Consider the following 24,093-nt stretch of genomic DNA (forward strand, 5'->3'; position numbering starts at 1 on the left):
GATTGAAAAGTTGAGAAATCTGAGGCTAGGTGAGAAATTGTTGAGGTTGGTGAAAGAAAATCACTAATTTATTCTCTGGCAAGATTTTCGGGGACGAAAATCCCTAAGGGGGGAGAGTTGTAACAGCTCGTTTTTTTAGGGTTGATCGGAACAGTGGTTTCGGGGCCACCAAATCCAAACGAGTAGGTTGGTAAATATTATATTTAATATTTACGAGTTAATTGTGATTTTAAAAATGTTTTTGATATTGTGATTTTTGTTTTATAAGCGATTTATTAAGTTCAAGTGGTGTGACCCTAAGATCAAGTGGGTTTACAAATGAGGTATCGGGACCTTGTTTCTATAAACCGAGTTGTAAATATTTTTATAAATATTTACGTAGTGGCAATAAGATGGTATTAAAGTTTCGTTGAAAAATTTTATCGTTTCGATAGTTAATTAAATAAAAAGGACTAAATTGTGTAAAGTGAAAAAGTTGTGTTCTATAACCTTAAGGTATTAAATAGATATATAACTTAAAAGTAGAAGTCCTTATTTGGTAAGTAGCCCATTAAAGAGATAGTGGGATATGATGGCTTGGCATTTGGTGTAATAAATAAAGTGTATAAAGGTTAATATTGTAAATTGGTTAAAAATAATAATAAAATGAATATAATAAAAGAATCAAGGTGTCATCTTTTTCATTCTCTTTTTACCAGCGGAATATGAAGGCTTGAGAAGCCATAGAAGAAGCTTCCAACTTTCAGCTAATGCATGGTAGGCATTTCTAGTCCCGTTTTTAATTATTTTTATATTTTCGGGATCGTTGTTGCTTAATCTATCAAATGAGGGGACTATTTTGCAAAACCATTGAATAGTTTGATATTTGCCATTGATGAGTATAATAGGGCTTTGAAGTTTAATGGAAGAAGATGAGTCCTTGTTGATAGTTAAACACTTTTTGTTAAGTGAATTTTTGTGAAATTGACAATTAAGGGCTAAATTGATAAATGTGAAAAATTTGTGGTTAAAATGTCAAATAAATTAAATGTGTGGGCTGCTAGAGACACTAGTGATATTCGTCTATAGTGGAATTTTACTCAATTTCATGAATTTGCATTTTTATGATATATGGACTAAATTGTAAAGAAGTTAAAATATTAGGGCAAAATTATAATTTTGCCATAAAGTGAATTATGGACTGTTTTGATACCATGAACATTTGGCTAAGCTTAATTATGGTTAAAAATGGTTAATTTGCATGTTTTGAGCTCGGGGACTAAAATGAATAAAAGTAAAACTTTAGGGTAATTTTGTAAAAATGACAAAATGACCAAATTGTATGAAATGAGGTGTTTTAATGTCTAAATTAATATACTGAATGAAATTATTAATTTAGATCAAGATCGGTGGAAAATCGAGAAAAATGAAAAAATTACCAAAATGCCCCTAAACTTTGGTATCTCTACAATTTAGCTAGGTAAGTTCGTATGCAATAAGCATTGTTAAATTGATGTTTCTAATGCTTTAATATTGTATAAATTGTATATCGTGAATATTTTAATGTCCGACGACATATCGACAAAATGTGGCACTTAGTGTGCGGGGCAATCAAATATGGTACTCAGTGTACGAAATATTGAGAACGGCACTTAGTGTGCGAGATATTGAGAATGACACTTAGTGTGCAAAATATCGAATGATTCAAAGGGAAATTATAAATTGTGATTGAATGATTAAATAGAGCAAAGTGAGCAGTATACATGTTATATTATATGAATTGTTTATGAGATGACTTTATAATGGTGATATTTGGGCTTTGAGCCTAGCAAGCTTTAAGCTGGTGAATAATATTATCGGGTTTAAAACCTAGCAGGCTAAATGTCGGTGATTTGATAAAAGTCTAAGACTATGAGACCTTGTGTTAAATCAAGAATTGAATTTGTTCAATGCATTAAGTTGGCGGTATGTGATATATTCTTATGCATGTTAGATCGATTGGAATTGAATCATGAATGTGAAATGAGAAGCATAGGTGAAAATGCCTATGCCATATATGTGAGTAACGGCAAAACCATCGTAAATTATCGATAAGGGTGGACTATGTGCGGAATCATCTTATAATTGTTAATTTGAACGGTTGTGTGCGAATCATTGAGCATGATGTATTGTATTGAGATTATGCTTGAGTGAAATTATAGATATGTGATGAAATTGATTGGTGATATACATGTTTAAATAATGTGAATGCAAAGAATGTGTGAAAGAGTAAATTTTTAATAAATCTGCTTGGGACAACAGCAGTAACGTGATTTTGGAAAAGAGTTGAGTTAGAAGCTGAATAAATTATGTAATTAAAGCTTAATGAGTCTAGTTTCTTATAAAAGAAACCTTGTAAGCAAAAGAATTTCTGATAATGAGATATTTGAAGTGGCGTGGGATAGAGTCAAATAACTTCGGGGTCCCCTGCTCTGTTTTTATAAAATCATTATAATTTGTACAAAAATGGTTATAAGATAAAATTTACATGATTAGACTCCTTAATGAGTCTAGTTTCAAATGAAATCAAATAGAACATATTTTGAATTCGTACAATGAGAAATTTGATTCAGTAGTGAAGAGTGGTCGATTAGTCAAACAAAGAAACAGGGAAAACTTTAAGAAAAATCTGGTATTGATTGGCCAAACCTAAAATTCTGAAAATTTTATGGATGGAAGATATATGAGTCTATTTTCAGGGAAAATTTACGGCAATTGATTTGGAGTTTTGTAGCTCTAGTTATAAATAATTTAGTGACTATTGCTCAGGAAGACAACTTGTAGTGAATTTGTGATTATGTTGTAAACATTGATAAAACTTGTTAATGACTTGCTTATTGTTTTCTTATGAACTTACTAAGCGTAAAGCTTACTCCCCTTTTCTTTCCCATATTCCTTAGGGTTGCCAGGTTAGCTCGGGTTGGAGGCCGTCAGAGATATTATCACATTGTCAAGTCTACGCTATCGGCGTAAGTAAATCTTAGTGTTTCGAGTCTATGGCATGTATAGGGTTGTAAAGTTGAGTAAGTAAATGATACAAGACTAAGATATTGGTAAATATTTAATAATGCCTCATGAATATTTTGGGCCTTGTAAGCCCGATTAAAGGATAATATACGTGTGTATGAAAAGTTTAAAATTGATCAAAAATTTTTACGGTCTAGTTTTATATAACTGGATGAGTTTAAATCTGGTAGCACCTCGAACCCTGTTCCGGCGAGGGATACGGGAGAAGGGTGTTACATTAAGTATGTGAGGTATTAATGGTAACAAAATGCTTGGAAAATAGCCTAAATGTTGGCCATACGGGCAAAGACACGGCCATGTGTCTTAGTCGTGTGGAGGACACGGCCTAGCACAATGGCATGTGGCCTGGCCGTGTGGTTCAAACTAGTTGCTGACATCACAAACAAAGAGTTACACGGGCTGAGGACACGAGCGTATCCCAAGCCATATGGGCATGTGTGACCACACGGCCCAATCCACACGGGCGTGTGACTCTCCAAAGTAAGAAAATTTGTTAAGTTGTACAAAGTTTATCGAAAGTTCCCAGTTTAGTCCCGAACCACCCCGATGTATGTTTTTAGGCCTCGAAGGCCCGTATAAGAGACGATATGCATGTGTTTGAAAAATTTTAATTTGGACAAAATTTTGTGGCCCAATTTTGCATGTTTGTGAATGTTTAAGTCCGGTAATGCCTCGAACTTTGTCCCGGTGTCAGATACGGGTAAGGGGTGTTACACACAGCCTAGCACATGGGCGTGTGATCTAGTCATGTGTCCCTTGCATTTTAAAATTTCAAAACAGAATGCTCAGAATTTATCACACGGCTTGGCACATGGGCGTGTGGCTTGACCGTGTGACCCTTGCATCTACACACAGCCTAGCACACGGACGTGTGACTTGGCTGTGTGACCTAAGTCAAAGAGTTACACCGGTATGGACACGGGCGTGTCTCTTGACCGTGTGGGCCACACGGCCTGACCACACAGGCGTGTGTACCCTGCAATATGAAAAAAATATTGTGATTTTGCGAAAAATTCTCCGAGTACCCGGTTTAGTCTCAACTTGTTTCTAATGGATAATTTGAGCCTTGAGGGCTAAAATAAGGGACTTTATGAATAATATCTAACATGAATGTTAAATAATATGAAAAATCTGTATTTAATCTTTTTATTTCGGTAATACTTCGTAACTTTGTTCTGGCGATGGATATGGATTAAGGGTGTTACACCTATCTCTATCGACAAAAGCACCCCTTCTGTGAATCGTATATGACTCTCTGTGGAGGCTGAGGATAAAACCTTGACACGAAGACAATACCTTCGATTGTTGAGATCTAAGTTGGCAACCTAGAGAACGACATTTTAAAGACAAAATTTCTCTCGAAGGAGTCGATTCCCCCTTAATGAAACTAAATATAGATGTAGATATAGATAAAGATAAAATAAAATAAAATAAAATAAAAATCTATATATTGTAAATTATCTGATATAAACGGATAGGACAAGTATGGTTTCATTTTATTTGGAAGAGAAGTAACGTAGATAAAGCTACCATAGGCATTCGATACCCATACGGTATAACTACAAGTGAGTTTAGGCATGCACCCAAGTGGCACACTCAACATCAACCGGCAGGCTGACTTCACTAAACTCCAACTCCAGCAAGCCTAACATACATACGCGGCTAGGATTGTTTTTGGGTAAGATTTTTAAAAAACGCAAACATAATTAACACGTGAGCATCCATCCAAATGAAAATTTTTTGCCAGACCAACACCCTTTGTGGCCAAGACATCTCCGCGCCATATTCTCCACCAATCACAACTCTAAATTCCTCTATTTCTCTATCCGCCTTTTGCCACGTGTCCTCCTTACCTCCACCCCTTTTTCTTCCTTTTTCACTTCATTTTCTGAAAAATCTGTCCGTTTCTCTGCAATCTCTTCACTCTTCCACCACAGGACATTCACAGTCCCAAATATATAACCCCAAAAAATAAAAAATAAAAATAAAAAAGAGAGAAAAATAATGACCTTTTTGGGGTTTAGTTAGGGTTTGATTCAAGTTTTCTGACTGTTGCAGGAAAATTCTAGTTCAGTTGCATTAATGGCGTCATCATCTCTACCATTACAAGAGCTTCACTTTCTCTCCCCGAGAACTACTTCGAAGCACCGGTTTTATCTCTCTAGATGTTCTTCTCTCTCTAGAGTTTCTCTTGCTGGGAACGGCCATTTAAGAAACGGTGTCGTTTTGCGTTCTCGAGTTCGAGCGCTTAAAGAGGAAGGAGTTTCCTATGAGGAAAGGGAGCGAGAATTTATCAATGAAGTCAACGGTGGGTTTGGATCGAATGGGAACGGTAGTGCTAGTAAGTACGAGTATAAGAATGGATCGGTTGAGGGATATAGTAATACCAACGGTGGAGTTGGAGTGGTGGAGAGTGACAGCAATGGGAGCTTGGTCAAGTATGTGAACGGGAATGGGAATGGTGCGGCGGCGGAAGTGATGGCAGCGGAGGTGATGCAGGTGGTAGAAAAGGAAGGAGTAGTTTCGGAGGAGGCGAGGAAAAAAAGGGTAGAAGATATTGGGAAAGAGGAGGCTTGGTTCAAGCGGAGCACTCAAGACCAGGTCGAGGTACATGGTTTTACCTTTTGTGGAGTTGGGACTGATTTAGAAAAAACTTGGTTTTATTTGTTTTTTTTTTATTTGTTCTTAAAAGGTTCTGCGAAGCAAAGTAAATCATAGAAAGTAAAACCATATTAATTCAAAGGGAGCCAAAATATAAAAGTAGATTATGAATGTATTCTTTACAAAATGTGTTATTTCTAATCCAAAAATATATATTTATTTAAAAATTTGAATTCGAATACCATTTTTGCTTTCTGATTTTAGGAGCAAAAAACAATTAACAAAATTAGCAACTAAGAATTCTTTTAAACAAATGTTGCTTCTAATATTATATAACAAGATATGGGGCTCATGGAATTTGAATATTGTGGTGAAATTTTTGTTTGCTTGTAAGTAAATGTACTACTAGTTCAGACTTTGCAGGATTGCTTTTAAAGTTTTGGTGTAGATCTCCATGATTAATGTAGCAGTATAAACCAATTTGTTTTTCGTTCTTTTGAATGTAGTATCTTATTTCATTATTAGAGAGGAGTATATACAGCTAATAATAATAAAAATTCAGGTTTAAGCTTGTACCTGGGTGCTTTTCCTTGATGTACTTTCTCACCCAGTTCCGTGATGTTTGTTTGATTGCCTTGTATAATATAATACATGTTGAGTTGACCGCATTGATTTGTTTTTAGTGTCACAACCATCTCTGTTTTGGTGCGTTTTCTACCTAAGTAGCTCTGGTTGTGTTCTTTCTATTTTGTATTAACTGTAATCTTGTGGCAATAAATCTTTCAGGTTTCTGTTGCTCCTGGGGGGCGTTGGAGTAGATTCAAAACCTACTCAACAATACAGAGGACCTTGGAAATATGGGGATTTGTTCTAACTTTTGTATTTAAGGCATGGTTGAACAATCAGAAATTCTCCTATCAAGGTCAGTTACTGCTAGATATGCCCTTTCTCTTTGCAGTAAGTCTCCATGACAAATACAAAATTTGTTATTGTAAACCATTCTTTTCTCCATGACAAATACAAAATTTGTTATTGTAAACCATTCTTTCTTCCATCTGATGGAACAGAATAATAATACTAATAATAAAAATAATAAAATAGTAATTATTTAATTAAAATTAATTGTCTCATTATCAATTGGTTTTGGTTATGTTAGAGGTTAGCTGCTTCGTAGGTTTATAGCTGTTAAAATACAGCACGCCTGTATGACTGTCAGCAATTGCACCGTGTTTTTCATTTTTCCCATCATTTACTTGGAGGAAAAATAGATTATAAAAATAGGTATAGCCCAAATTTGATCCATGACATATGATGAAAAAGGTGATATTTTCAGAAAATGGTATTTTATAAAGAATGCATCACAAATTATATAAGTTCATTGTTTTACATTTTAGCAACCCTAATTTAAGTTTGACTAGATAAAGGGATGTTATCTAATAGAATTAACATTCTTGACATGCAATATAAAGAAGATCACTAGTTTGCGAAAAGAATTGGTTTTGAATGGATGACATGATCCAGCAATGTTATCAGGATATAAAATTTTCTTTGTGATCCTTTTTATTCTGTATCCTGCCTTTATAGACAGTGAGTGTGCTTGTAGCATCCTCTTGCATTTCTGAACTACCACCAAATGTTGGAATATAGAAGTGCAAGGGGTGGCTTGTTTGACTTATGTCCTTAGATAAATCCTGTGGTCTTATATATCATATCGTTATGTATCCTTCTTGTTGGCATTATATATCTTGTTTTAAGGTGCATTCATGCAGGGGGAATGACTGAGGAAAAGAAAGTTCTAAGGCGGAAAGCCCTGGCAAAATGGTTAAAAGAAAGCATCTTGAGACTGGGCCCTACTTTCATCAAAATTGGCCAGCAGTTCTCCACAAGGGTCGACATTCTTGCTCAAGAATATGTTGATCAGTTGTCAGAGCTACAGGTTGAAGTTCCTTTTCTTTTAAATTTTAACTTTTAGGTTGGATATTGTTTATTGTGAACGTTAGTTCTGCTTGTAGAAGAATTCATTCACGGCAGATTGTGAAATAAACTGTATGATAATTCTGTGCCCCAAAATCATATAATGATTTTCTAGTACATACTACCCCCTCCCTTCTGCAAGAGAGAGTTAGCTAGCAATATGGTTTCTGAATTTAAAATTTTGTAGTATAGAATTTAATTCTATTCACATGCAGGATCAAGTTCCACCTTTTCCATCAGAGACTGCAGTATCTATTGTTGAAGAAGAGCTTGGAGCTCCTGTGGGTGTTATCTTTGATCGGTTTGACTATGAACCCATTGCTGCTGCTAGTCTTGGTAATCTTCTTGACCTCTACATTTTTCTGATTTAATTTCTTTTTCATCACTGAATAAACATTTCATAAGATCAAGTGATAAAAGATGGATTTTTTTTTTAATCATTACAAATTGGGGAGGGGGATGGATTGCACAAGGCTTGAACCTTGGCCTTTGGTGTCAACTTATAACAATGTTGCCACCGCAACTGTGGCTTTGTTGGTGGTAAAAGATGGATTATGCTGTGGTTAGTATGACCATTGTCAAATCACCAAATTTTATAACATACCCCCCTCCTCTCCAACCTGATTTTGAACAAGACTTTACAAAGATACGTTGCATCTCATGCCAAGTGGTATATTGAGAACAATTTTTGTTTTTTCTTTAATTCACTTATTTTACTTGTAAATAAAATTTGAACTCATATCAATTTGGTGGACTATTTAATAGTTTGACTAAAATAACATGTAAATATGAAAGACGCAAAGATATATTCACAGCTAGCTGTGCCTAAAAGAAGTTTACTGATTTAATGTCTTCATATGATAATATATCAAGAACTATTACTATTCTATTGCTTCATTAACACATTAATGTGGCATCTAATGCCTATTTAATTATATATATGAATAACTCTGTAGATTTCTATGATCTTGTTATGAGATGAGAGAGATATAGAATGGTATTACCCATTAGCAATAATGGAATTTTGACTTTCACTTTTCCCCCCAGTAGTTATAATTCAATTTTTTTTTTTTTTGAAATAAGTTATAATTCAATTAAATGAAATAAAAAGAGCCCAAGTTTTCTGATGCTTGCATAAGGACGTGTCTAAATTGAGCACAATAACAGAATATGATCAATGTAACTGAGCTTCATGGTTAGAAAAGACTTGTTTGTTGTATGTTGGACATCCACTTATCGTTTTGTACTCTCACATATCATATTAAGTGCTTATATAAGGTAAAGCCTCACCAAACCACTCTTTATAACTATTAAAAAAATTGGAGTTGACTTTCTTGTCATCACATTATTTTTCCATGTGGCAGCAAATGAATTCAACCATGTTGCTTATTTCTCCCTCACTCCCCCTTTAAAATTAGCCCTATCCAGATGATATTTTAATTTCAATGAGTTTGCAAATATTTAGAAGAGTCAATTTAAAAACAGAAGAAACAAATCGTATTCATGATTAAACGATAAAGGAGTAAGAGAACATACACAGGAAAAAGTTGGGTGTCTATCCACTGACCATGAACCATATTGTGACACATCATTAATACAGTGAACTGATTTATACACTGTCAGTGTATAATTAAAATAATTTAATCTTTTAACTGGTGGCATCATGTGGTTCATTGGAAGGTATAGATCTATACACTGTTATTGTATCAAATATAAATCCATAATAGTTTGCTAGTTGATTAAATGGAATTGAAAGATTTGTTGTTTCTTTTGCAGGCCAAGTCCATCGAGCAAAACTGAAGGGCCAAGAAGTAGTTGTCAAAGTACAAAGACCTGGTCTAAAGAGTCTCTTTGATATCGATCTTAAAAACCTGAGGGTTAGTTTACTAATTTTTGAAATTCTATGTACCACTGATAATGTTATCCTCTTATCATGACTTCATTATGCCTATGGTTTCTTAGCTTTTGTGACTTCTGGTGTGTTGCCATTTACTCTTTGATTTGCTTGTCAAACATGATTTCTACTTAATTACTTTGGTTATGCTATCACTATCATTGGGTACTAATAAACTGCTTATTTTCTATTAAGATAATCTTGAAAGGAACTTATGGAAAATGAGAACGATTACAGAAGGTTAAAGATTCTGACTCTTCTTTGGTTTGGCTTTCAGGTAATAGCTGAATATCTTCAGAAGATAGACCCAAAGTCAGATGGTGCAAAGCGAGACTGGGTTGCAATTTATGATGAATGTGCAAGTGTGTTGTATCAGGTAGTCCCATTACTGTATCAGAAGCTATCAAGTGCCTTGCTTCTGAATTGCTTTAATACTAGTTTGTGTGCAATTTGCAATTGCTATTATTTCCCCATAAAGTTTATGCATGAAGATTCTTTATTTTAAGTTTTAAGGACCTTTTTGCTTCTTAAAAGCTGATGCTCGAAAGATCTCAATGTCACAAGACTGGATGAAATTAAAATAATGAACTAGGAAGAGAGTTAAAGGCAATGAGGATAAACAAGTAGGGAAATAAATGAAATAAGAAGGAAAACCTTATAAACAGGGAAAATTCAGGATTTTAGGGAGAATTGGAAAAACTTGGGGGGGAAACTGAGAAAGAACCACTAGAGGCAAAATATCTTAGTAATTCATCATCCAAAAATTGCTAGAAGCTAAAATCAGATGAGTGTAAATTGAACCTTTAACCATAAGTAGATCTACCTCATTAACTATGTAAGAATTGAGTGCACATTTTAGATTAAATAACCAAAGGATTTATTAGGAATAAGAATGATGAAATGATTGGATTGTATACTCATGCTGAAAGTTTTCAAGAGAGTTTTTAATAAAACTGTTCTATATTATTAACTAAAGAATTGAACTTAAATAGAGAAAAGAGTCCTAATCCTAATTGGAAAAATAGTTCCCTTATTCTAATAAACTACTAAAATATAAAAGAAAATAGTTCCTTCTTCTAATAAACTACTAAAAGATAAAATAAAAATATTCATAGAATATGAATAAAACTTATCTACCTAAATAAATTTAAAATATATACATATTTCAACACCCTCCCTAAAGTTGGTGCATATATATCAATCATGCCCAACTTGCTTACAAGAAAATCAAAGCTCGTCTTATAGAGTCCTTTGGTGAGTATGTCAGCAATCTGTTGTTTTGAAGGAACAAACGGCATGCACACTTGGCCTTCTTCAATCTTCTCCTTGATAAAGTGTCTATCAATCTCAACATGTTTAGTTCTCATCATGTTGGACTGGCTGTGAGCAATACTAATGGCGCTTTGTTATCACAATACAACTTCATTGGTGAAGTTATTGGTTTCTCACTCTTCCATAATTCTTTTAACCACATCATTTCACAAATTCCTTGAGCCATTGATCTAAACTCAGCCTCTGCACTACTTCTTGCTACAACACTTTGTTTTTTGCTTCGCCAAGTCACAAGGTTTCCCCAAACAAATGTACAGTATTTTGGTGTAGATCTTCAATTCCTCTTTGTTCGGATTTCTTGAAGAATAAGCCCTTTCCCGGTGAACTCTTCAAGTATCTTAGAATTCAAAACACTGCTTCTTTATGTTCCTCCATTGGGGAGTGCATAAATTGACTCACTAAGCTCATTGCAAAAATTATGTCTGGCCTTGTATATGATAAGTAAATTAACTTACCAACTAATCTTTGGTATTGCCCTTTATCAACTAATCGACCTTCTTTATTTCCGAATTTTACATTTGGATCAATTGGTGTGGCAGCTGGGCGGCAACCACTCATCCCAGCCTCTTTTAAAAGATCAATCACATATTTTTTCTGAGAGACCACAAGACTCTTCTTTGATCGAGCAACTTCCATTCCAAGAAAATATTTCAAAGGACCCAAGTCTTTGATCTCAAACTCCAATGCTAGATGCTCCTTGAGACGCCTTATTTCATCCACATCATCTCCTGTAAGAATGATATCATCGACATAAACTATAATAACTGCTATTCTACCTTTTTGTGAATGTCGATAGAACATTGTGTGATCAGCTTGCCCTTCTGAGTAACCTTGTTTTTTAACAACTTGAGTGAATCGTTCAAACCAAGCTCGAGGAGACTGCTTCAGACCATACAAAGATTTCTTGAGTTTACATACTCGAGTTCTAAATTTTTCTTCAAAACCTGGAAGAGGATCCATGTAAACTTCTTCTTCAAGTTTTCTATTTAGGAAAGCATTCTTCACATCTAGCTGTTGTAAAGACCAATCAAGATTAACAGCAATTGATAAAAGAACTCTAACGGAATTTAATTTGGCCACTGGAGCAAACGTTTCAAGATAATGTACCCCGTATGTTTGAGTGTACCCTTTAGCCACCAACCGGGCTTTGTATCTATCTAAAGATCCATTTGGTTTGAATTTGGTTGTGAACACCCATTTACAACCCACTATTTTTTTCCCTACAAGTAATTCCATTATTTCCCATGTACCTGTTTTTTCAAGAGTGTGTATCTCCTCTAAAATAGCTTCCTTCCACTCAGGAACCTGTAAAGCATCTTTCACATTTTTGGGTATTTGTACAGTATCAAGACACGAAACAAAGGTTGAGAATGTCGAAGACAATGCTTTATAGGATACAAAGTTAGACATGGGATATTTGACAATATTTCTACAACCTTTTCTTTTGGCAATTGGAATATCTAAATCAGAAAATTCATTGGCTGGATTATGAGTTTTACCTAGACTTTTGACAGGATCTTGCGGGTCGGATTCTTGGTGATGAATCTGGTGGATTCCACTTTCTTGATTTCGATTTCTTCTTGAGTAAACAATTAACTCCTTTGTTTGTTCTTTATTTTCATGATCAGACTCTACACCTTTATCCTCCTTTTTATTAACATTAACATCATTAATTTCTGTGTTAATTATAAATTCGCCTTCCCCATTATTAGAATCCCTATGTTGTATATTCCTAGTCTTTTCTTGATCAATTATAGAATTTTTCTTAGTATAATTCCCTCCCTAAAGATTAGAATCAAAATAAGATTGTGTTTCAACAAATGTGACATCCATGGTAACAATAATCTTCCTATTAATTGGATCATAACATTTGTAACCTTTTTTATTAGAAGCATAACCAATAAAGACATATTTTTTTTGCTCTAGGATCTAGTTTACCTTGGTTATGAAGATGAACAAAAACACTACACCCAAAAACTCGGAGGGATAAATCTGTGATCAATTTAGAGTTAGGAAAATTATCTTTAAAGAGACGAAAAGGAGTTCTATAATTTAGAGTTTTACTGGGCATTCTATTAATAAGATATGTAGTTGTTAACAAGGCTTCGCCCCAAAGATAACGTGGTACCTGACTAGTGAACATCAAGGCTCTAGTTACTTCCAAAAGATGTTGGTTTTTTCTTTTTACAATCCCATTTTGTTGTGATGTATTTGTACAAGAACTTTGGTGGACTATTCCATGTTTGGTTAAGAAAACACCTAATTGGTCGCTAAAAAATTCCCCACCATTGTCAGTCCGAAATACTTTTATTTTCACACCAAATTATGTTTTCACCATAGCATAAAAAGACTGAAACACATTTTTAACTTCAGACTTATCTTTTAATAAAAACACCCAACAAAGTCGAGCATGATCATCAATAAAAGTGACAAACCAACGTTTTCTTGAAAAAGTAGAGACTCTTGAAGGTCCCCAAACATCACTATGAATTAACGAAAAAGGGTTGGAGGCTTTATATTTTTGAGGTGGAAAGAATGACTGATGATGTTTAGCCAATTCACAAAATTCACAATGATATGAAGAAGGACTTTTATTTTTAAATAGATTAGGTAACAAATATCTTAAATAGTAAAAATTAGGATGTCCAAGCCTATAATGCCAAATCATAACCTTATCAAAATCAGAAACAGAATTTAAACATAAAGTAGTTGTTGGTTGACTTAGATGGTCGTCTTCGAGAAAGTAAATTCCACCAAATTCTTTAGCATTGCCAATCATCCTTCCCGAGACCATGTCCTGAAACTTACACATAGATGAGTCAAATATAACATGACAATTTGAGTATTGGGATAATTTACTGATCGATATGAGATTACAAGCTAGATTTGGCACATGTAAAACATCATGTAAAACCAAGGAAGATGAAATTTTAACAGTGCCTTTCCCGGCTATTGCCGAGAAGGACCCATCTGCTACTTTGATCTTTTTGTTTCCTGCACAAGGTGTGTAAGTTAAAAAAAGAAAATGACTACTAGTCATGTGATCACTAGCTCCAGAATCAACGATCCATGTGTTTGTTTTATAAGGCTTGACTGAAAAAAACAGAAAAATCAGTACCTGGTTGGGCAAAAGAAGAAGAAGGATTATTGGATGAGTTAGGAATAGAAGAATTCATCCGAAATTGTGGTGATTGAAAAAACTTGTGTAGATGCTCTAATTGTTCCTTAGTGAATGGAGACCCTTCCAGAGAATTTTGGCTCTCATAATTTCCATTAGTTGTTTGGAAAGCTTTGTTATCCCTTGATTGTGAACCACGACCATTGCCACTCTTTTTCCTTCCATTTGTCAGTTTCCCATGGAGCTTCCAACACGTTTTTCGAGTGTGCCAATATTTTTTGCAGTGATTGCACCAAGGTTTTTCCTTATCTCTAGTGAAGGCTGTTTTAACCATGATGTTACTAGAGATTTTAACCTAGCTCAGATGCCATGAAAGTTTTCAAGAGAGCTTTTAATAAAACTGTTCTATATTATTAACTAAAGAATTGAACTTAAATAGAGAAAAGAGTCCTAATCCTAATTGGGAAAATAGTTCCCTTATTCTAATAAACTACTAAAATATAAAAGAAAATAGTTTCCTTCTTCTAATAAACTACTAAAATATAAAATAAAAATATTCCTAGAATATGAATAAAACTTATCTACCCAAATAAGATTTATCTACCTAAATAAATTTAAAATATATACATATTTCAACACATGCAACACGGTGAGGAAAGGGAACAGTGAAGATTTCTTTACTAGTGAAGGCATAATTGGTGTTTAATGGGATCCTATGTCATGACCAAACCCTCTAGCCTTATGCTAAAGACTCTTTTTAAAGGGAGAACTCTTGGCGGAAGTTTGAAATTGAGGATTTTGTGCTATGGTTTTGAGCTTCCAATAAGGGGAAGATATTGATAAACACAAAAGATAGCATGAATAGTAGTTAGACTTCAAGGGAATGTCCTAAACTAGAGATGGTAATAATAATGTAGGAAGAGCATTAATTAGTCATGCTCACTGTTTAGACTCATGTTTTTGAGAATTTTGAAAGATCTTATGTATATGAAAATGTAAAATATCAACCAGGGAATGAGAATGCATTTTGGATTGCCATTAAATTCAGTAATTAAAAAGTAACATATAGGCAAACTATACGAGTTTTTTATCATCTTGACCTCCGGGTTAAATGCATAATCTTACCTAGTGCGAGTTACTTTCTTCTTTCTGCGAATTCTGCAACTATTGTCATTGATATTAACTTATACAATATGCATATATGCAATTTTCAGGAAATTGATTACACAAAGGAAGCTGCCAATGCAGAATTATTTGCCAGTAATTTCAAAGACATGGATTATGTGAAAGTTCCATCAATATACTGGGAATACACCACACCACAGGTATGAATTTTATGAATTTATAAAAAAAAAAAAAATTAGTGTTGGAATGTCTTCTGGATTTACATTCTTAAATATTTAGATTTATCCATGTAATCTGTGTAGGTCTTGACAATGGAGTATGTTCCTGGGATCAAAATAAACAAGATTCAAGCTTTAGATCAGCTGGGAGTTGATCGGAAAAGGTTTTGCTAATTTCTCTAGCGAAAACAATATTTCATGCATTGCTTTCTTCTCTTACATATTAACAAGTGACTACAATATATGATGTTCATGTGTTACCCTTCTTGCTCTTCACAGTTATTACATTTTTATGTGATGCAGGTTGGGCAGATATGCAGTTGAATCTTACTTGGAACAAATTTTGTCTCATGGTTTTTTCCATGCTGACCCAGTGAGTTTCTACAATCAGTTTTAATTTGTTGGGCTTTTATACAAATGAGCAAGGTATTTGGGTTTATTTGTGGAACTGCTAGGTCAAGGGGTGTCAGTTGAATATTATGTTTGCACTTAAAATAGTAGCATATAACATGCCATAGTTTCAAAGGAATGCTTTGCTTTTTGTTTTATAGTCCTAGTATTTTTTTAGAGCTAAAATGTGCAGTATTCGATTAGCAGTACCTGTTTTTATTTAATTATTTACTCAGATTACAAATTCCACTTCCTGAGTTCCTCCTGCTTTATTTAACTAGAAACTTAAATTACTGACATTAGAAATTTAGCAAAAATTCAAATGTAATTGGGGTTGATGGATAGATACCTTTTCCTGCTGGGGTTCTCTTTGAGTTCCTTTATCCACCAGCTTACTTAGTCAGCTCTGACCCTTGAAGCACAAACATTGCACTATACATGTGTAGCAGTTGGCTTTAAAACATATGTTCAGTCTTGTCAATTCATAGTTCCCTGTTTCATTATTTCTTTTCTTAGACATTATTGAATCAATCCTCATTTCCTCCTAGCTTCTTTCTTCGTTATACTATAGCAAGAAAAAGATTAGACAACCATATGCTTACTGGAACTACTAACATTTTGAAAGAAATCAAATGTAATTAAGGTTGATATGTTTTTCCTGTGCACTTTTCCATTACATAAGTTCCTCCAGCCACCATTTTTCATACCCAGCTTAGTTATCTTTTCAAGAGTAGTTATTTCTCAATTTCAAGTTAGTACGCTCAAAAACTTAGAATTAGCTAATGTAAAAAATATAGTCTGACCAAGAGAGCCAAGAATTGTGTAAACTGCCTCCTTATTTATGGTTAAGATCATTTAGAAGAAGTTCTGTGAGTTTTAGCAGTTTATGTTTTCATTGCTGTCTTATAGTATATTCCAATAATTGGGAGACTTGCTGTAGCCTATTCATACCTGTTCTAGGTCTTGAGACCCCTAGCTGTAGTAGTTATAAATAAGCCGTAGTCCTCAAGTTCCATGATTTCTCAATGGTATACTGGCCCTCAGGTATTTCTAACCAGAGCTTTCTTGTGTTTTCTTTTTCTTCCATTTCTGCAGCATCCAGGAAATATTGCTGTTGATGATTTTAATGGTGGACGGTTGATCTTCTATGACTTCGGCATGATGGGAAGGTAATGTCCTATTCTACGGTTAGCTATTTGCAGGAAACATTCTGGATAGAAAGCTTTTCAGGACTGTTGGAACTTTGCCTGACATATATCTTCTGTTTTTGCTACCTTGCAGTATCAGTTCAAACATCAGAGAAGGCTTGTTGGAAGCATTCTATGGAATCTATGAGAAGGATCCTGATAAGGTAATTATGTCTTTAAGGAACAGCCATATCATGCATTTGTTTGTGGACTTCCGTTGTTATATTCTGTTACTGATTAAGGTAACCTTAATAGGTCCTTCAAGCAATGATTCAGATGGGCGTTCTTGTGCCTACTGGAGATATGACTGCTGTCAGACGGACGGCACAATTCTTCCTTAATAGGTGGATTACAAGAAAAAATCCTACGGTTTTAACTTTTCACAGCATCCCTAAGTTTCTTTTGTCTAATAGGAGGATCTTGGCTTAAACTTTAGAGTGTGCTTCTGTATGCATGCCTAAAACTGGAAAGAAAAATAGTTCATTTTATCTGTGAAATTAGTATTTGGAGCTCTTTGCCTGTTGAAAAAAGGTTTAGAAGTAAGTTTAAACTATTTTTTTATTTAATTGGGTTAAAAAAGGGCATGGGTGGCAAAAGTGATGTACATTACAGTTGTCTCTTTCATCTAATATTCTGCTAAATGTGAAGTACATAAATGTAATTTTTTCAGTTTTGAAGAGCGACTTGCTGCTCAAAGAAGGGAGAGAGAACTGGCTACAGCAGAACTTGGATTTAAGAAACCATTGACAAAGGAGGAAAAGATTGCAAAAAAAAAGGAACGCCTGGCTGCAATTGGTAATACATTTGGTGCTATTTTTTTTCTTTTTAGTGTAAAATAAGGTTTTACTAACTCAGCAAAAAGGACATGAGACTTTTTCATAACTTCAGTGGAGAAGACTCACTAAGCATCTAACAGGCTATTTGTTTGCAAGTTATTTGACATTTACATGGATACACACACATACTAGCGATCAGAGGAAAAAGATAATGTCAGCTTCTTTATCAGCTGATCAATTTTGAAAAATATCTGTATCATATGGCTTATGAAAAGATTGCCTTACTTACAAGGTCTGGCCTTCTTCCTCCTCTTAACAAGAACAATATTTGCATTATGTGGACATTACATGTGGTTGGATATTGAAAGCTCTTCAAAACTTGAGTTGTCTTCCTTTATGTTAGAATCAATTGATACATCCTAGAAAGACCTCCCTTTTTAAGTTTGAATTGTATTTCTTCCAATCTATTAATTTCCATTTATTTCTTCCTTGAGTTAATAATTCAGCTGTTTACCCTTTTATTGGTTCACTAAAAATAGTGGGCTCCTACTTCTCATGGATGTTTCATTACCTGAACAGGGGAAGATTTATTAGCCATTGCGGCAGATCAACCCTTTCGATTCCCTGCCACATTCACATTTGTTGTCAGATCATTTTCAGGTAATATATATTAACCTGGTAGCTTCATTTCTATTTGTGCTTTGTTGAACAAGAACCTTAGCACCATCAATTATTTCCTCTGCAGTATTAGATGGCATCGGGAAGGGCCTTGATCCTCGGTTTGACATAACTGAGATTGCAAAACCGTGAGTGTGGTTTAACTCTTTAAGATCTTTGAAGTTTTCACTCATCTTTCAAAGGTTTAGTCATTCATTTTGTCAGTATATCTGATTATCTTGCATTTTATTGCTCCTAGCTATGCACTGGAGTTGTTAAAATTTCGTGAAGCTGGAGTTGAAGTTGTGTTGAAGGCAATCTTCTAATCTTTGAATCTAGTTTTGAGTTGTATTTTTCATGATACAGTTCCATTTTCATGATAATCTGTATAAATATTTCAGGACTTCAGAAAGAGATGGGACAGGCAGTCTCGTGCGTTCTATAACTTATTTAGGCAGGCAGATAGAGTTGAGAAGCTTGCTGAAATCATCCAAAGATTGGTAAGGCTCTAGATTCCTTCTATGATTTTGTTTGAAAGGTTAAAATAGTTTCTATGTTATATCAGTTGTTTCAAATGTTAAATTAATGTTGCATATTACAGGAGCAAGGTGATCTGAAGCTCAGAGTACGAGCTTTGGAGTCTGAAAGGGCTTTCCAACGTGTTGCTACTGTTCAGAAGACTGTAGGGAGCGTAAGTTAAATTATAAATTTCTTTTTCTTTCCGTCTAATTTCATCGTTTGAGATTTGTTTTTAACTATGAAAACATTTTAAATTCCTTCAAACATCATTTTGCACTGTTGAATTATTGGCTTTCTCGCATTTCCAAGTGGATATAGTAAGTTTTTTCTTTGTTTTTCATTTTTTTTTTGGGGGTGTGGCAGACTTCACATTAAGTTCTCTTGTATGCATCCTTCCATAGGTTGGCAACTTGTTAATTGGAGATGTAGGCCCAGCATGACCCCCCTTCCCTTCTGTACTTGTATTCCCTTAGTATTATATTCTAATGGTGCATTTGGGAGGACTGGGGAAGTGATGGGATATGTGACAATGAAGTTCATGGATTGCTGGTACAAGTGAAAATCAGACTTTAAGAAGTTCAGAATGGATGAAGTCCTGTGTATTTCAGATATTACTAGAATTGAAGGGTTTTATAGCTTACTGAATTGTTTTCCATTTATAACTTCAAAGGACATTTACGTTCGTGGTAGCTTTTGAACATATTCTACGATGTGGAAAACATTTGGAATGTTCTTCAAAACTAGATATTTACATGGTGATCCTGTTCCTTTTTACCTATAAACAGGCAGTAGCTGCTGGAAGCCTGATCAACCTCGCAACAATTTTGTACCTCAATTCCATTCGAGTAAGCTCTCTATTTTGTTGGTCAAAAAAGTGCTCTCTATTTTACTATGTATATCTACACCCCTCAGTTCTTGACCGTCTCTTTAATCATTTGCTCTTATGGTTATCAATTTAGGTGCCAGCTGTTGCTGCATATGTCATCTGTGCATTTTTCAGCTTTCAAGTTCTTATTGGTGTTATTAAGGTGAAAAGATTTGACCAGCGAGAAAGGTTGATAGCGGGAACTGCTTGAGTAACAGGTAAGCAAATTTTTTTTCTTTTACACTTTAAGCATCTTGTTTTAAGTTTCTTTATCTTTGTAGATAATATATAGTGTAAATGAGATTCATCAATGTTGTTTTAGACGCTTGAACTACTGATAAGATTAAGGGTATGATTGATAGAGTGGAAAAGTGGGAGGATCAATAGAGAATGGTGAAAAAGTGGAAAGAAAATGAATTTTGGGTGCACTTGGTAGGAAAGAAAAGTGAGAGGAAAGTTTTATCATTTTCCACAAACAAAAACAAATCCGTTGTTATGAACACATGAACAGGATAGTCACAGGGCGTTTGACGGGGAAGTTGAAGTCAATTGTCTTCCCTGCTCCAAATTGGCAACGAAAGACGAAAGAAAACTAGGTTGATTTGAGTGAAGTATTTACATTTACTAGATTCTTTATATTTTTCAAGATCTATTTTCTCATCTCAACTTAGAAAGGGTATGTCTTAATCAAATGCCTAGTGGCATACATTTTATTTTCTTTCCTCTCGTTTTTTCAATCATACCTAGCAATGGGTATGAAGAAAATTATATATATACTCTTTTGTACCTTTCCTACCAAGCATACTAATGGAAAGAAAAACACAATCTCTATCTTCCACTTTTCTCATCTTTCAAGTTTTCTTACCACTCAAGCAAATACTAAGTATATCATCATACTATTAGACGTAAATAACAAGTCAGACTCCTACGTGCTCTCTTTGATGCATCCTTTTCTTTTTGTTATGAAAAAAGAAATATAAACATATCAATGTAGATTAATGCCTGCTTTCATGTTATTCTCGTGTTACTCTTCTAGTAAGTTATATCACAGGAGCCGGGAATACATAATGGAGGTTTAAACCTTGTCTTTGCAGATTTGACGATTCAACTCGGAGGAAACTTTGATGATAAAGCAATCTCGACCCACAGAAACAAAGTGAGAGGCATAGATACACTACATTTTTTGTTTGTTAATTCAACATAAATGAAAGCCTTAAACTTGGTAAATTTTTAGCCAAATGGATGTTTAACAGCTAAGCACTTGGGATGGCCTTACTTAAAAGCTCTCAAAGATCTTGATGATGTTCTAGCTAAAGCTTAGTGGCGGCAATTCCTATAGCAACTTCATATTTTCAATTCTCGAGATAGTAGTTTTTTTTTCCCTTTTTATCATCGGCTGGCCTGATTTTCTTGTAGCAAGTCTTTTAGCCATAGCATAGATTAACTTCTGCAGAAATTCAATGTTAAGTGTTAGCATAATGTATCCCCCTGTCAATTTACTAAGGGGCATGTCTATAAGCTGTGTATAATATTTCAACATACGAGAAAATGTTGTGTAATTTGTAAGTTATACACCATTTACAGATTACAAATTCAATTATGGTTTCTATCTTAACAGCTTGCTATACATTTTTTACCTGACAGATTAAACACTTTTGAACTTTTTTTTGTTTAAACATGTCCGTTTTATGGTACATGAATAATCTTTTCGGATCTTTTCGGAGTTTGTAGTTGTTTTTTTTCAAAAATTTCATATACAAGGTTCAAATTTGAGTTTTATTTGTTTTACCATTGCATTCAGCATTTATTAATAATTATATTTGGAAACCAGTTTGGAATGAACAGAAAATGTTGATAAATATGAGATTCAAATCTGATTTGGTGTTGTTTGACCCGAAGAACAGTAGAGCCTCTTCTATCAACTATGGTTTTTGAGAACAGAAGTTATAAGAAATGGAGGTGAAGTGGTCCTGGAGTTGGAAGTTGGCAATTACATGCACTTTGTTGGTACTTGACAAATGATGATGCCACAATGAGAAAAGACAAAAGAAAAAAAGGTAAGAAAAGCTTGGATTTGAATACTGTAGAAACACCAACTTCCAACAATTGAAAAGGTTATTATTATATTATTATTTCCTAAATTCTTTATTCATTAGCTGTCAGTCACTTGATGTATCCTTTTATAATCATTCAAGATGCTAAAGCAGATGGGGGTGGGCGGTGTTATGCCCCACCCCCCATATCATCATCTTTCTATTTGACCTAATTTCCAATTGCTATACACTTAAACATTGATTGTACTTGACATTGTGGTTGGGGGCCAGATCTGTACATTCACATACCCTCAAATATAAATCTTTAGCTCTATTCTTTGTACGGAAGGGGAAAGGGGAAATGTCAACATGCAAAACTCTTTTTTCGTCTCTGACGGCATCAGCTGTTCTACCTTACAAAAACACATTTTGGTCAAATTTGGCTGTTAGTCCTTGGACTTGTGTGAGTTGTGGATTTAATCCTTATACTCTAATTTGATTCGTTTTAGTCTCTTTACTTTTCAATTTGGTCAATTTGAGTCCTTCTATTATTATTTTTTTGAAATTTTAGTCTTGAAACGAATAGTAGTGGCTAAATTCTACTATTGGTCTTATAAGTTGTGGATTAGTTCCTGTTGCCCAGTTTGATCATTTTTAGTGTCTATGTTTTTTGGATTTTGAAATTTTAATCATTATCCAAACAATAGTTGTTAAATCCATTAACTAAAATAGTTTGGTTTTTTTTGTAAATGTTATTTGAAAATAACAAACCGATATAGCATTATACTGACGATAATATGTTTACCACGTAAAATATTAAAATAATATAATTTAATAATTACTAATTGGCAAAAATTGAAAATTCAAATTATAGAAAAGTATAAAAATAAATAATGACTAAACTAAAGTAAAAGAATTAAATTCACAACGTATGTATATATTGTACAAGGTACCTCTGTACTAACTTCGTCGATCACGATCAAATACACTAAGGTACCTCCTCTATCAATACTAATCACTCTAAAGGAATGCTCAAGCCGCCACTACTAGAAAGCCCATCCCATTGACTTGATAGTCATTATCCATCTTCTGTACACCTTATAACATCACGAAACAACCCTCATTGAAGGGCAATGAGGGAACCCGTACACCTATGAGAATCCACTACCTAATTAAAAACCCTAAACTCTCTTAATTGAGAGGACATAAACACCCATACTCTGTTCTCTTTCCCCTTTCTCCTCTCCTCTTTTTTTTTTTTTCAATGGCGGAGATAGGAGATTGATTCAGTTAAACAATCATTTTTTAATATATAAAATGTAATCATAAAATTAAATTATTTAATCCAATTAATAATTTTAAAATATGTAATTGAGGTATATATTTATTATAAAATGTTATTAAGATGAAAAAAAATATAAAACAAAAATTGATAAATTTAAAATAATACACCAAAACATATTTGGATGGTAAAAGTCGAAACAAAAATTGGATCCTTTAACCTCAAATAACTCGTACAACGTGGTTGCCAGAATCAAATTCTGTAACTTAGCCATGTATAATACTATATGTTCTTTTTAAGGCAATCAATTATTAGAAAGAGAGTTGTTTTTGTTGTGTAATCTAAGCAATTAATTAGAAAAAAAATTATGGGGTTTCCAAAACTAAAATATTTAAATTATTAGAAAATGTGAATGGACAAGATGGGTTCCCACATAATTGAGCTTAGGTTAAAAGCTAAACCTTCATTAAATTGATTAGTTAGAATCCAAGAAAACTAAACAAAGAGTTAATCAAGGGAGAGAGAGAGAGAGAGTTGGTGATGTAATCCTCTCCTCAGCTGCCCCACCCTTTCCCTGCTTGCAATCCACATTATATTCTCCTTACACCTCTCACATACTTACATGGAAAGTGAAGAGATGATATGTAATGCAAAAGTTTGAAAGTAATGGGGGAAATGAAGGGGGGTTCACAGCAGGCAGGAGCAGCTTTTGTGTGGTTTTCCACTTTGCCATGCACAACAGAGATGATACAAAAGAGAAAACAAGGACATATGATGAGCCATTGGATTTGGGAGATTGGAATATTGCTACTTTTTTCTTCTTTTTTTTCCCAATAACTTTGGAGTGAGCTTAGACTTTCGCAGTGGCCTTACTTTCTTCTTCCTTTTTCACATATTTGAATATACATGAATAAAAATTTATACATATTTTTTTATGGTCATGATCCTTTAAAGGAGGACAAACAAAACCACCATTGAGTGTAACCAAAGATACTATAATCCCCAAAATAAAGTTTACATAATTAGTTCAAACAAAATGTATCAAAATATATAATTGTTGTATATTATATATATAAT

At 34.1% G+C, this 24,093-nt stretch overlaps 1 protein-coding gene and 1 long non-coding RNA gene across 4 annotated transcripts; both read left to right on the top strand.

Moving 5' to 3' along the window:
- The first annotated feature begins 685 nt into the window (after positions 1–685).
- Positions 686–3,168, top strand: LOC128283551 (uncharacterized). The gene is made up of 2 exons (XR_008273919.1): positions 686–756; positions 2,919–3,168. It is a non-coding gene; the product is annotated as an uncharacterized LOC128283551 (long non-coding RNA).
- A 1,637-nt stretch (positions 3,169–4,805) lies between these two features.
- Positions 4,806–21,316, top strand: LOC108467005 (protein ACTIVITY OF BC1 COMPLEX KINASE 8, chloroplastic). Of its 3 annotated transcripts, none has more exons than XR_001868745.2 (22): positions 4,806–5,652; positions 6,433–6,568; positions 7,416–7,582; positions 7,836–7,956; positions 9,397–9,497; positions 9,792–9,890; positions 15,179–15,289; positions 15,392–15,471; positions 15,611–15,680; positions 16,793–16,866; positions 16,979–17,048; positions 17,140–17,228; positions 17,555–17,679; positions 18,240–18,320; positions 18,406–18,466; positions 18,577–18,631; positions 18,719–18,817; positions 18,919–19,008; positions 19,622–19,681; positions 19,796–19,919; positions 20,796–20,857; positions 20,936–21,316. XR_001868745.2 is itself a non-coding variant. In XM_017767435.2 (21 exons), exons 1-20 carry the CDS (start codon positions 5,128–5,130, stop codon positions 19,910–19,912), a joined length of 2,331 nt encoding a protein of 776 aa, XP_017622924.1. In that variant the 5' UTR covers positions 4,807–5,127; the 3' UTR covers positions 19,913–19,919; positions 20,796–21,316. The 3 variants fall into 3 exon arrangements, 1 of the variants encoding a protein (XP_017622924.1); XR_001868744.2 differs by having other exon boundaries at positions 20,955–21,316; XM_017767435.2 differs by having other exon boundaries at positions 4,807–5,652; positions 20,796–21,316.
- Positions 21,317–24,093: the final 2,777 nt, after the last annotated feature.

The sequence above is a fragment of the Gossypium arboreum genome, chromosome 2 (assembly GCF_025698485.1).
Source record: "Gossypium arboreum isolate Shixiya-1 chromosome 2, ASM2569848v2, whole genome shotgun sequence".
Taxonomy (NCBI): Eukaryota; Viridiplantae; Streptophyta; class Magnoliopsida; order Malvales; family Malvaceae; genus Gossypium; species Gossypium arboreum.